This window comes from Bos indicus x Bos taurus, chromosome 15 (assembly GCF_003369695.1).
Source record: "Bos indicus x Bos taurus breed Angus x Brahman F1 hybrid chromosome 15, Bos_hybrid_MaternalHap_v2.0, whole genome shotgun sequence".
In the NCBI taxonomy this organism is placed as follows: domain Eukaryota; kingdom Metazoa; phylum Chordata; class Mammalia; order Artiodactyla; family Bovidae; genus Bos; species Bos indicus x Bos taurus.
In genome coordinates, this window is record NC_040090.1 from 76,906,289 (window position 1) to 76,920,053 (window position 13,765).

At 37.9% G+C, this 13,765-nt stretch overlaps 1 protein-coding gene across 1 annotated transcript in view; it reads right to left on the reverse strand.

The window, feature by feature from the left end:
• The window catches only part of TRPC6 (transient receptor potential cation channel subfamily C member 6), a 167,990-nt gene that overhangs the window by 42,817 nt on the left and 111,408 nt on the right, over positions 1-13,765 (reverse strand). Inside the window, exon 3 of the mRNA XM_027563913.1 lies at positions 353-538. Within this exon, the coding sequence (XP_027419714.1) occupies positions 353-538 (186 nt within the window). The remainder of the gene's footprint in view (positions 1-352; positions 539-13,765) is intronic.

A 13,765-nucleotide genomic window follows, 5' to 3' on the forward strand; every position in this document is an offset into this window, starting at 1 on the left:
TTTTTAAACTTCACATAATTGTATTAGTTTTGCCAAATACGGATGGGTCTTAAATAATGATGTTCCCATCCTACAACAATGCCTTGTATTTTGAACACACAAAGCCATTTTTGCATCATTCGTTAAGTAAAAGAAAGTGTCAATCATTGGATAAACAAGTCTAGATTTTTAAAGACCAGCATTTAGTGTAGGTGAAATGTCTCATTGCCTGGCAGTTAGAATTTACTAGAGGTCCTACCTAGAGCAATTAATTAGAAAAACCCAGCTTAACCTAATTATGCCAATCCTTCATCTTGATTTAGCACCAATAAAAACTGAAATAACATAAAAGGGGCTTTGTGCCTGGTCTTACTTTTTTTACGTCATACTTAATGGCAAGTTTTAAACGGCTGAGGTTAGGACGATAGTGATCTCCACCACTGTGGTGTATTTCAACATCCCCATTCAGAATGGCTTCTACTTCTTCAGTATTTCTGCACAGATCAAGGAGTCCAACAACAAAATCTTTGCACTGCATCGACAGTTTTTTGTAGTCATTCTAGGAAAGATAAAGCAAAAAAAAAAAAAAGTAGAAGTATCACATTTTACTATGTTACACTGTAGAATTTATCAGTGATTTGACTGTAGAGAATAAAAAAGCTCTATTTTTAGGTTTATTATTCTTTTTAAAGTGCTTAAGTTGCTATTCTGTTGAGTGAGCTCTGAAATATATTAGCACCATAAAGATTGTCCTTATATTCCAAAGAGGAAATTTGTCTAAAACACAATGAAAGTTGCCAAAAAGTACTGTACTACACCAAACTCACCTGCTGATTCAGGAGAAATAAAAAGTTAGCAACTCTTCCCATATCATGATCATACTTTCTTGCACACATCATATCTCCTATGTTCATAACTTCACCAGCTAGGCACATAATACACACATTTGCTAGGTCTTTGGAAGACTTTATATACAGTGTTGATAAACTTGAGAAACAGAACATTTGGTAAGGTTTCAAGAAAAGCAAACATATATCACTTCCCTATTTACTATATTGTTATTGAGGAACTTTACTTATCAAACTTATGGGGTCAAAAGACAAGATCTAATATATAGTCTGCAAATTGAGATTCTTTGGATAAAAGGAAGTTTAATGAAAATACTTTGATTATAAATTACTGCTGAGGACCTAATAGCATGTTGAGAGGATTTGGAGACTACAGATCATATTTAAACATCAAATACTCTTTTCGAATTTACATACACCATCTATATATATATCTTCATTCAGGTTTCTAAAATTTCCTTCCTCTGGATTCTCTTACATGGAAATAAGGCCATTCATAACCCAGTGTTAATAAAGAAAATCTATTAGCTAGAATTTGTTGCATTGCAAGTGGATCATAGAATCTCAGTTAATCTTCACAGTCACCTTGATCACTTAGGTTACATCCAAAACTGCAGCCACTAGGTGCCAAAATGAGGCTTTAAATTTAACCCTGTTTGGCTGCACTTTGCCTGTAAGAGTTTTGTCACTTTGTCTCTTTGTAGAATGCTTTTCTGTTTTGATCTATGAAAAACTGCAAGGTAAGCCAGGTAAATATGATTTCCATTTGGCACATCAAAAAACTAAGGTCACAGCCTCCACGGCGAGTTTACTCTTAAATCAGCTTTGCAGATGCAGAATTAGTTGTCCCCTCCATTTTGAAGTCACCAGCGTTATAGGATAAAAAGATTCCTTGCAGGAATCAAGAGAAGAAGATATTGGAGAAATAGGAGAGGCTCTAGATATGATTCAATAAGGTAACATTGTGGGGAGTCTATATGGAAAACAATTTCATCCTGAATGTATGCAAAGGACCTACTTGGGCTCCTCCCTGTTAGTTTCACTTTGCTAACTGTAGGTTCAAATAGATTCTATAAAAGGAATTTCGTAAACTATGTCTCAACTGAGAATGACTCAAACTCTTTTCCATGGTATCTGGTCAGATAGTATAAACAAGGTCATGAGGAAACAGCTCTTCCCCTTTCATGAAATAGTCGGTTAAGGTCATGGCGAAGACCTTTGAGGTGTGGAAGTACATATGTTGTCCATGCCCACGATTCCATGTTATAGTGTTTAGGAGCTTGGGCTTTTAAGGTTAAATGTGTGCTACATGCATGCTAAGTTGCTTCAGTCATGTCTGACTCTTTGTGACCCTATGGACTGTAGCCCGCCAGGCTCCTCTGTCCGTGGGATTCTCCAGGCAAGAATACTGGAGTGGGTTGCCATGCCCTCCACCATGGGATCTTCCTGACCCAGGGATCAAACCTGCGTCTCTTATATCTCCTACACTGGCAGGCAGGTTCTTTAACCACTAGCACCACCTGGGAAGCCCAAGGTTAGATATACTTGTGATCAAATCCCAGCTCCTCCAGTTTTTAGCCATGTGCTCTAAGGTATGGAGAAGGCAATGGCAACCCACTCCAGTACACTTGCCTGGAAAATCCCATGGACGGAGGGGCCTGGTAGGCTGCAGTCCATGGGGTCGCTAGGAGTCGGACACAACTGAGCGACTTCACTTTCACTTTTCACTTTCATGCACTGGAGAAAGAAATGGCAACCCACTCCAGTGTTCTTGCCTGGAGAATTCCAGGGACAGAGAGCCTGGTGGGCTGCCGTCTATGGGGTCGCACAGAGTCGGATATGACTGAAGTGACTTAGCAGCAGCAGCAGCTCTAAGGTAACTTAAAATCAATCTATGAGGTAGGTGCTATTATTATTCTCATTTTAAAGATAAAAAAATACAAGCTTAGTGAGATTAGTTGTGCTAAAGAAATCACACATTTCTTTATATATAAAGAAAGAATATATGTAAAGAAAAGAATACATATAAAGAAACTTTATATATAAAGAAGTGCATATCAGGCACTTGAAAAAACATAATTATTGTATTATATCATCAAAGGCAAGACCTGAAAACAAGCTGTTTCTTAACATTAGTAAAACCCATGGAGTTATGACAAAATTTAATATACCTGGCCTCTCTTGTCTGTAGCACTCAATTCTAGATGTATCCTTAGTCCTTATGGAGACAAAAATGTAAGACTCAAAACCAATACTCTCTAGAATTCCAATAAGGCTCATGTGAAATTAGATATTTCAAAGGAGAGTATGACCCTTCAAATATGGGGTAATAATTTGAGTAGAAACCACATGAATTGATACAGTACAGGCATTCTTTGCTGTTCAATATCTTAAAAATTATTTCCAACTCATTGCTAATTCACAAGATATATCCCAAGCAAAAACAAAACAAAAACCCATTAAAAAAAAAAAAAGAATAAGACTGCTTTTAGAAATGTATGCTTTTTTTCACCTTGGGCATCATTTACAAATGTTTTCATATTTATGTTCTCTCACACTGAAATGTAAACTCACTAAAGTGAGATATTGGCAGTAGTTCATGAGCCAGACTTAACACTGTGATTTCAGTTTTTTGAAAGAAAAAGCGAAGCTGGCAGTTGATTTAATTCTGCCTTTGGCTCACACATTCACCCCATACATTAATAAATTAAAAGTGGGTGCTTGCCTATTAACCTTTGACTTTTAAAGAGATGACTGATAGTGGGTTAATAGAACATAAAGATTATAAAACATAAAAAGACCCTGATACAATTATCCTTTCAAAGGGTAATTTTAGTTGGATTTTTATATAGTAGAAGATACGGTGTGTAATTTTAATTCATAATTCCATATAAAGAAAAGGCTGCTCTATAGAAATTAAAAGGGTGAGGAAAATGCATGTCTTAATTCTCATGAATCAACACTAATTAAGTGAGTTTTGGATAAGGGCAGACCTGGATTTCAAGTTAAGTACACTTGAAATCACTTACACCTCACTTACTAGGTGCATGAGTTGGGAAAATTACTTAAGCCCTTACAGCCTCAAAATTCTTATTTGTAAAGTGAGGATAATATAAGGTTCTTCCTAGGGTTGCTGTGAAGGTTATACAAGATAACAAATGCTAACTTCTTGGCTCAGGGATGGGTTGAATCAATGGTAATTATTATTGTTGTTGTTTTCATCATTTCGTAAATACCCAAGTCATCTCAGTACCTTGACACAAAATTGCACTAAAAAATATAAAATCATGATGAAATTCCTAGTGATAAAAGATATTTTCACATATTAAAGTATGGGTAAGTCATTCTGGCTTAGATAAGATAAGTCGCTCAGTTGTGTCCAACTCTTTGCGACCCCATGAATCGCAGCACACCAGGCCTCCCTGTCCATTACCAACTCCTGGAGTTCACTCACACTCACGTCCATTGAGTCAGTGATGCCATCCAGCCATCTCATCCTCTGTCGTCCCCTTAACCTCTTGCCCCCAATCCCTCCCAGCATCAGAGTATTTTCCAATGAGTCAACTCTTCACATGAGGTGGCCAAAGTACTGGAGTTTCAGCTTTAGCATCATTCCTTCCAAAGAAATCCCAGGGCTGATCTCCTTCAGAATGGACTGGTTGGATCTCCTTGCAGTCTAAGGGACTCTCAAGAGTCTTCTCCAACACCACAGTTCAAAAGCATCAATTCCTCGGCGCTCAGCCTTCTTCACAGTCCAACTCTCACATCCGTATATGACCACAGGAAAAAGCATAGCCTTGACTAGACGAACCTTTGTTGGCAAAGTAATGTCTCTGCTTTTGAATATGCTATCTAGGTTGGTCATAACTTTCCTTCCAAAGAGTAAGTGTCTTTTAATTTCATGGCTGCATTCTGGTTTATACACGAGTTAAATTTAAGCTAACTAAAATAGCCTGTTTGTGGCCTGTCAAAACATATATTGTACATCTGCTTTAATTATTAAGAAAAGGGCACACTGACCAGAAGTAAGGAATATCCATGTTAAAAATAAAAATTGAATGTCTCCCTTCCTGGGAAGCCAATACTGGTCCTCCTTTTTGATAAGATTCCTTTCCCAGGTGCCAAGGCCAGACTGACTGTGTACATGCTGACCTGTGATTTGAAACCTTGAAGGAATGTATCCCTGACTTGCTTAATGTTCTTTATTCTGACAAGATATAAAACTGTGCTAAAAACCGTGCTTTTCCAGATCAGTTCCTCAGAATTATGAGAGGCTGTCTTCCAGGCTTCAGTTTGCCTCAAATAAAACTCTTTTCTAAGCCTATTATAGATTGTTTATTGAGTATTTTCATCAACATTGAGTGTCACTTGAATGTACTGAAAATAAAACAATTATTCATTCATTATTTCAACAAATGTTCTACAAATATTCAGCAACCAGTGCTGTGATAGATAACACATTCTATCTCAGACAGAATTTTTAAAATGAGATTGCGTTCTTGAAGAATAAAGAAAGCATTGATTATCATTATCCAGCTTGTGCCTGAATTAACCAGCCATGCTCTTGGAACCACAAGCAACTCTAGGGCTTTCCTGCTCTTCAGGATAATTGTCACTAAATGGCATGATGATCCCTGAGTCCTGTCACAGCTGGTGTACAGAAGAGTAACAAGCACTTATACAGCACCTACTACTCAGGGCTGTGAGGGACATAAAAGGAAATCAGATACTGCTCTCAAGAAAAGGTAACAGGAGGTGAGATACAATTTCAGACAAGAATTGAAGACAGGCATTTTCCTAGATATGTCAGATCCTCCTCACTTTTATGCTGAACGTTGCCACAGCAGCAGCTACTTATTTAACTTAATACAGTGCTTGATTCCAGTTTTTATTCTTCCTTCAACATAGAAATTCTCAGGTTCAGCTGAAGCCATGAAGCTTAAAGAGCAGCCATGAAGGTAAACAGATGCTTCAGGGGCTGAGGGCTCTCAGGTTACAAACCGCTGCACTTAACTTCCCTCCCCAACTATTGACTGGATCTAAAATTTTGCCAGAATGGATTTTCTCTGCCCGTCTATTTAAACTGATAGGAAAATCAAACACAAGAACAGACTCATACACTTTACTGCATTTGTTCATGCATCTGCCTCTCTTGAGCAGACTGTAGATCATAACAAACTGTGAAAAATTCTGAAAGAGATGGGAATACCAGACCCCCTTATCTGCCTCCTGAGAAACCTGTATGAAGGTCAAGAAACCACAGTTAGAACTAGACATGGAACAATGGACCAGTTAAAAATTGAGAAAGGAATACCTCAAGGCTGTATATTGTCACCCTGCTTATTTAACTTATATGCAGAGTACATCATGTGAAATGCCGGGCTGGATGAAGCACAAGCTGGAATTAAGATGGTCAGGAGAAACATCAATAACTTCAGATATGCAGATGACAGTACCCTAATGGCAGAAAGTGAAGAGGAACTAAAGAGCCTCCTGATGAAGGTGACAGAGGAGAGTGAAAAAGCTGGCTTAAAACTCAATATTCAAAAAACAAAGATCATGGCATCCAGTACCATCACTTCATGGCAAACAGATGAGGAAAAAATGGAAACAGTGACAGACTTTATTTTCTTGGGCTCCAAAATCACTGCGGACAGTGACTGAAGCCATGAAATTAAAAGATGCTTGCTCCTTGGAAGAAAAGTTATGATGGACCTAGTGAAAGTTGCTCAGTCATGACTGACTTTTTTGAGACCCCATGGACTATACAGTTCACGGAATTATTCAGGCCAGAATACTGGAGTGTGTAGTCTTTCCCTTCTCCAGAGGATCTTCCCAACCCAGGGATTGAACCCTGGTCTCCCACATTGCAGGCAGATTCTTTACCATATGGAGAACTTAAAAGCTGTTGTATCATAAAGTTAGATTGTAAACCACTTAGAATAATTCATTAAGCTCGATGGTGGTCCATTTCCTCCTTTCCCTTTGGCCTGGACCCTTGTCCTGTGCCTCTGTAGGCTATTTTGCATGCAAGCAACACCTCTGTCACCTTACTAAGGTATGATGACAGTCACACTGCCTTTCTGCTAACAAAAACTACTTTTCAACTCGGTCTGTTTCCTAGAAGGTTATTTCTTTTGCAAACAATGCCAGGCATCTTTGAACATTTTGAATGCCAGAACATAGCAACAGTTTAAAAACAAGCAGAGTAGTGTCTTCCCTTTTGTCTAAGTCGACGCCAGAGGTGTCTGGACAGCCAGGTGCCTGTTTAGATACATGGCCCCAGGAAGACAAGCAGGATTTGGTGAAGCTTCAGAAAAACTATTTATCCAGAACGACAGGGTAGAGGGAAATCCCTGACATTTATAGAGAAGGTGATTTTAGGGTAATTAAAGGAAACATTGTTCAGTTCAGTTCAGTCACTCAGTCGTGTCCGATTCTTTGTGACCCCATGAATCGCAGCACGTCAGGCCTCCCTGTCCATCACCAACTCCCGGAGTTCACTCAGACTCACGTCCATCGAGTCAGTGATGCCATCCAGCCATCTCATCCTCTGTCGTCCCCTTCTCCTCCTGCCCCCAATCCCTCCTAGCATCAGGGTCTTTTCCAATGAGTCAACTCTTCCCATGAGGTGGCCAAAGTACTGGAGTTTCAGCTTCAGCATCATTCCCTCCAAAGAAATCCCAGGACTGATCTCCTTCAGAATGGACTGATTGGATCTCCTCGAAGTCCAAGGGACTCTCAAGAGTCTTCTCCAACACCACAGTTCAAAAGCATCAATTCTTCAGCACTCAGCTTTCTTCACAGTCCAACTCTCATATCCATACATGACCACAGGAAAAACCATAGCCTTGACTAGATGGACCTTTGTTGGCAAAGTAATGTTTCTGCTTTTCAATATCTAGGTTGGTCACAACTTTTCTTCCAAGAAGTAAGCGTCTTTTAATTTCATGGCTGTAATCACCATCTGCAGTGATTTTGGAGCCCCCAAAAATAAAGTCTGACACTGTTTCCACTGTTTCCCCATCTATTTCCCATGAAGTGATGGGACCATGATCTTCGTATTCTGAATGTTGAGCTTTAAACCAAATTTTTCACTCTCCACTTTTACTTTCATCAAGAGGCTTTTGAGTTCCTCTTCACTTTCTGCCATAGGGTGGTGTCATCTGCATATCTGAGGTTATTGATATTTCTCCTGGCAATCTTGATTCCAGCTTGTGCTTCTTCCAGTCCAGCGTTTCTCATGATGTACTCTGCATAGAAGTTAAATAAGCAGGGTGACAATATACAGCCTTGACGTACTCCTTTTCCTATTTGAAACCAGTCTGTTGTGCCATGTCCAGTTCTAACTGTTGCTTCCTGACCTGCATATAGGTTTCTCAAGAGGAAGGTCAGGTGGTATGGCATGCCCATCTCTTTCAGAATTTCCCACAGTTTATTGTGATCCACACAGTCAAAGGCTTTGGCATAGTCAATAAAGCAGAAATGGATGTTTTTCTGGAACTCTCTTGCTTTTTCCATGATCCAGTGGATGTTGGCAATTTGATCTCTGGTTCCTCTGCCTTTTCTAAATCCAGCTTGAGCATTAGGAAGTTCACGGTTCACATATTGCTAAAGCCTGGCTTGGAGAATTTTGAGCATTACTTTACTAGTGTGTGAGATGACTGCAATTGTGCTGCAGTTTGAGCATTCTTTGGTATTGCCTTTCTTTGGGATTGGAATGAAAAGTGACCTTTTCCAGTCCTGTGGCCACTGCTGAGTTTTCCAAATTTGCTGGCATATTGAGTGCAGCACTTTCACAGCATCATCTTTCAGGATTTGAAAAAGCTCAACTGGAATTCCATCACCTCCACTAGCTTTGTTCGTAGTGATGCTTTCTAAGGCCCATTTGACTTCACATTCCAGGATGTCTGGCTCTAGGTCAGTGATCACACCATCGTGATTATCTTGGTCATGAAGCACAATCTAAAATGTAAATAGGCTTAAAATGTGTTCAGAGACATAGGTCATAGGTAAATTCTGAGATAGTAAAAGGAAGTTAAAAATTTGGAAGAATGCATTTGCTAAAATAATGGTACTGATCCTTTTGTCTTTCTGATGATTCTTAATCTCGAGTCAAGGAGAGAAGGGAGGTGTTATACTCTCCTTTCCCAATATCAAAAACAGTCAAAATTCTGAGTATATATTGCCCAAATTAGGCTTAGCCCAAGTTTAACTTAAGGTGGCTGAGGTCTCTTTCTACCAAAGCAAAAAGTTATTGATAAAAACTCAGTATGTAAAGATTGAACTTGAATGGATGAAACTTTTAAATCTGGCTTCTCCCCATTCACTGTGAAGACCTGTAGTGTCTCAGGTCTGCTGGCTTTCTTCTATTCTTGAGGTTCCATCTAACTGTTAGATTTCTCTGCTGTGTTCTGGCTGTCACCTCTGCATAGATCCATCTTCAGACCTGATGATACAGTAATGAGTGCAATTCGTCCTGTCTAGAAGAGTCAAAGTGCCAGACTACAGTTGCCTGAGGAACTCAGTTGCACCTCCTCTGTCCTCTTTTGTTCAACGACTATGGACTAATACAGAAAAGGAGAATTTAGGAGGAGCTTAGAGAAACTATATATTGGAGTTTACGATCTTTGTGATTGTTCTCATCTCTAACTCATAAAATAGATTAGTTGCCTTCAAGCAGAGAAATATGAAGACTTTTCAAGGGGCCACAGAACACTGATAGTTTTAAGAGAAATAATTTCTAGATCCTCAACTTTCCTGTAACTAATTTTCTTGAGAACAGATCATTTTTCCCTTTACAAAAAATTCTCCATTCTCACTCACCCCTGCAGCAAACAATGGAAATTCCCCTTTAATAATTAATCCAGGTACCGCAGACCCTGAGGGGTTTCCTGTATTTCCTTTCCTTTATACACATTTCCAATGAAGATGAAGCTAAATGATAGGAATACAACATGGCAGTTCATGTTGGGATATTCTGAATTTAGATGAATTTTAATGTACTTTGCCTCTTGATTCTTCAATAGCTCTCAAAGAATGCATCCTTCTTAAATGAGAGGACAGTAAGGAAGACATCAGTAGGGAATACTGAATACGAAATTCCACTACTTCATGTTATTTAAATTAAGTGATTATTTAAAATTATTCTTTTTAAAAAATTTATTGGAGTATAGTTGATTTCCAGCGTTAGTTTCAGGTGTACAGCAAAGGGAATCAATCATACATATACATAAACCTTCTTGTTTTAGATTCTTTTTCCATATAGGCCATTACAGAGTACTGAGTAGAGTTCCCTGTGCTATACAGTAGGTTCTTATTAGTTATCTATTTTATATATAGTACAGTGTATATGTCAACCCCAATTTCCCAATTTATCCGCTTCACCCTGATCACCCTGATAACCATAAGTTTATTTTCTACATCTGTGACTCTGCTTCTGTTTTGTAAACAAGTTTATTTTACCCTTATTTAAAACCATTCTTAGTACTTATCTTTTGGATGTATCATTAACTTAAAAGAAAGACATCACAAAAGTGCAAGGCAGAAAAGTTTAGTGAGGATGAGTCTTTTTACTGCGACTTGGAATGGTTTCCAGGACTTAAAATTTTTCATAGGCTATTGGCTAAAGCACAAGGATAAAACTTTTATGTGATTTGTTTCAGATCAGTGTGGGTAATTCAATAAGGCAGTTATCAAATCACATCAAGAAATATTTATCCCAAATATAGTCTACTATCTTTTAATTCTATTCCATAAAATCATTAATAATTTATATATTCCATTAACAAAAACTAAAACAATATGCTGGCTGACAAATCAAGTTATTTTAACAGGTTATAAGTTTTTGTTTCATTAAATACATAACAAAAGTATGGATATGACGTTCCTTTAAAATTCATTTCTAATAGGAAATGTATCATATATTTAAAATTTATTTTTCAGAATTTGTGTATGTTATTTTGAAAAATTATGTTCAATTTATGTAGTTTTGATCAAATATACTGCTGATAAATATAATGGTAAGTATTTCCAGAATATTTTAAATACCTAGAGCCTGATGATAACAGAAAGTAAAACAAATTCTAAAATTTCTTGTAAACATACACATTACACATGTGTTATGCAATATATATATATATCATATATATAAAATATACATATCTAATATATATATATAATAGGTGATCTATAAAGGACTTTACAATAAAAAGCTATTACATTAGAAATCACATTTGTGGAGGAAAATGTACTAGAATACAAGTTTAAGGAGAAAAAGAAAGATGTAACTCTTAATGAAAATTAAAGAGGAGGTTGTTTATTTTTAAAATAGGTGATGGTGTGTATAAAATCACAGCACTTAAAGGCCCCTAGATACATCTGAAGCAGCCATTTAAGATATATATTTTTAAATGTTAATATTTAGGCCACACAGAAATTATACCTTTTAAAATTATTTAAACTTAAAAGTAAATAAATTTAGATGCCAAATTTAAAATGTACTCATGAGCACAGAATTTTTCAAATGTTTTTCAGGTGAAAAGGAAGCAAAAGAATTTGAAGACCATGAGCAGAGAGGATTGCCTGTTGCCAGTACAATATTTCAGGTCCCTGTGAGGTATCTCACAGTCTTTGGTCCCTGAGACTCTAAGGGGCTTGACTACTAAAAATAAGACTGGTAGGATGCATGTTGGCATGTTGCAGTATCAGTGTTTATTTCTGGAAGGATACATGTTGGCGTGTTGTAGTATGAAAATTAGAAATTATTTTTAAATTTTTCTTCATATTTAAATTACTATTTTTTAACATGATCATGTAAGGTGACCTTTGAACAAAGCAGAGGGAAGGAGAACCAGTACTCTATTGAGCGAAAACTCCGCACATAACTCTCCAGAGGGCCCTTGGCATCCACTGTTCGACACCCATGGATTCAACCAGCCCGGGCTTGTGTGGTACTGTAGTGCATATTTAGTGGAAAAAAGCCACATGTAAGTGAACCCATATACTTCAAACTCGTGTTGTTCAAGAGTCAACTATATTCTTTTTAAAAAAGAAAAGAGAAGTTATTCTTGAAGGACAGAACAGCAGATTTAGCAAATCTCACCAGATTCACCAAGCCCTTTGGGGTCCCATCCTGTTGTAAACGGGCTGGGCTGCTGGAGCAGGTTTAGCACCATCACACGAGTGTGCATGGTAGCATGAAATGCTTTCGCTGAGTTTACACCTGAGAGTCATGGCGGCGCATTCTCACATGAAGCTGTTCTTGCCTCTATGGGCCAACTGAGTCTGGGAGAATAAAATAATTGTTCTAGAGTGTCCTGTCTGGTGAGAAAGAAAACATTATGCTTTCTTGTTTTGTATTTGCCAAAGGCTTTTAAAAACTGCCAAGAACTGGCCTTTCTCCTTGTGTAATACAAGGATTTGGGGAGTCAAATTTCTAATTAGAAAAGCTGTTGAATTGTCAAGTTCTAGGACATACTTTTAAAAACATTTTTAAAACTGCTACCCTCTTTTAACAGTATACTTTAATCCTTGAGGATGATTTTTTAAAGATATTAGGAATAACATATTATTAAAGAGATTTGTGTTTTCAGAGAGAGTTACCTTTTCTTTGCCATTAACCCTTCACAGAGGCAGGGCATTAAGCAAAGGGTGAGCCTGATTAGAGGCTAACAGTGTGGACCTGCACAGAGAAAGCAGGGATGAAGGGAGAGTGCCTGATCCATTTACCTCGCACCTAGGTGGGCAGAAACAGTGTGTGATGAACAAGTAAAGGGATATCTGGATCCCTCATTTATCATAAACCTAAAGCAGCCTTCACATTATGCAATGCATTTAGGGACAATGAAAAATTCGCATTCTGATTAGATATGATCCTTTATCTTTGGCCCACCAGCCCACCCCTCATTCCACAAGGTCATGTCTTATATTATAGTTATTTCACACAGGCCTTTGCTCTCCTATTAAATTACAAGTTAATTGAGGGCAGGGTTATTGACTGAACTGTCTTTGTGCTGTGCGATATCTCCACCCTAATTCTTGACTCTCCCCAGAACAATATTTGCTACAACCATGGGCTCAGAAGATGTAAGCAAGTGAATGAATGAATAAAGAATGGTTTAGAGTATTGTGTAAACAATGATACAATTACAGAAACAGAAATGTTGAAACCTAAGCAGTAAAGTTTCATAAAAATTAAATATAAATTTTAAGAACAATTTTAAATTGCCAACATCTCCTGGATATGGAAAAAGCAAGAGAGTTCCAGAAAAACATCTACTTCTGCTGTATTGACTATGCCAAAGACTTTGACAGTGTGGATCACAATAAACTGTGGAAAATTCTGAAAGAAATGGGAATACCAGACCACCTGGCCTGCCTCTTGAGAAATTTGTATGCAGGTCAGGAAGAACAGTTAGAACTGGACATTGAACAACAGACTGGTTCCAAATAGGAAAAGGAGTACGTCAAGGCTGTATATTGTCACCCTGCTTATTTAACTTCTATGCAGAGTTCATCATGAGAAACACTGGGCTGGAAGAAGCACAAGCTGGAATCAAGATTGCCAGGAGAAATATCAATAACCTCAGATATGCAGATGACACCACCCTTATGGCAGAAAGTGAAGAGGAACTAAAAAGCCTCTTGATGAAAGTGAAAGAGGAGAGTGAAAAAGTTGGCTTAAAACTCAACATTCAGAAAACAAAGATCATGGCATCTGGTCCCATCACTTCATGGGAAATAGATGGAGAAACAGTGGAAACAGTGTCAGATTTTATTTTTGGGGGGCTCCAAAATCACTGCAGATGGTGATTACAGCCATGAAATTAAAAGACGCTTACTCTTTGGAAGGAAAGTTATGACCAACCTAGATAGCATATTAGAAAGCAGAGATATTACTTTGCCGACAAAGGTCTGTCTAGTCAAGGGTATGGTTT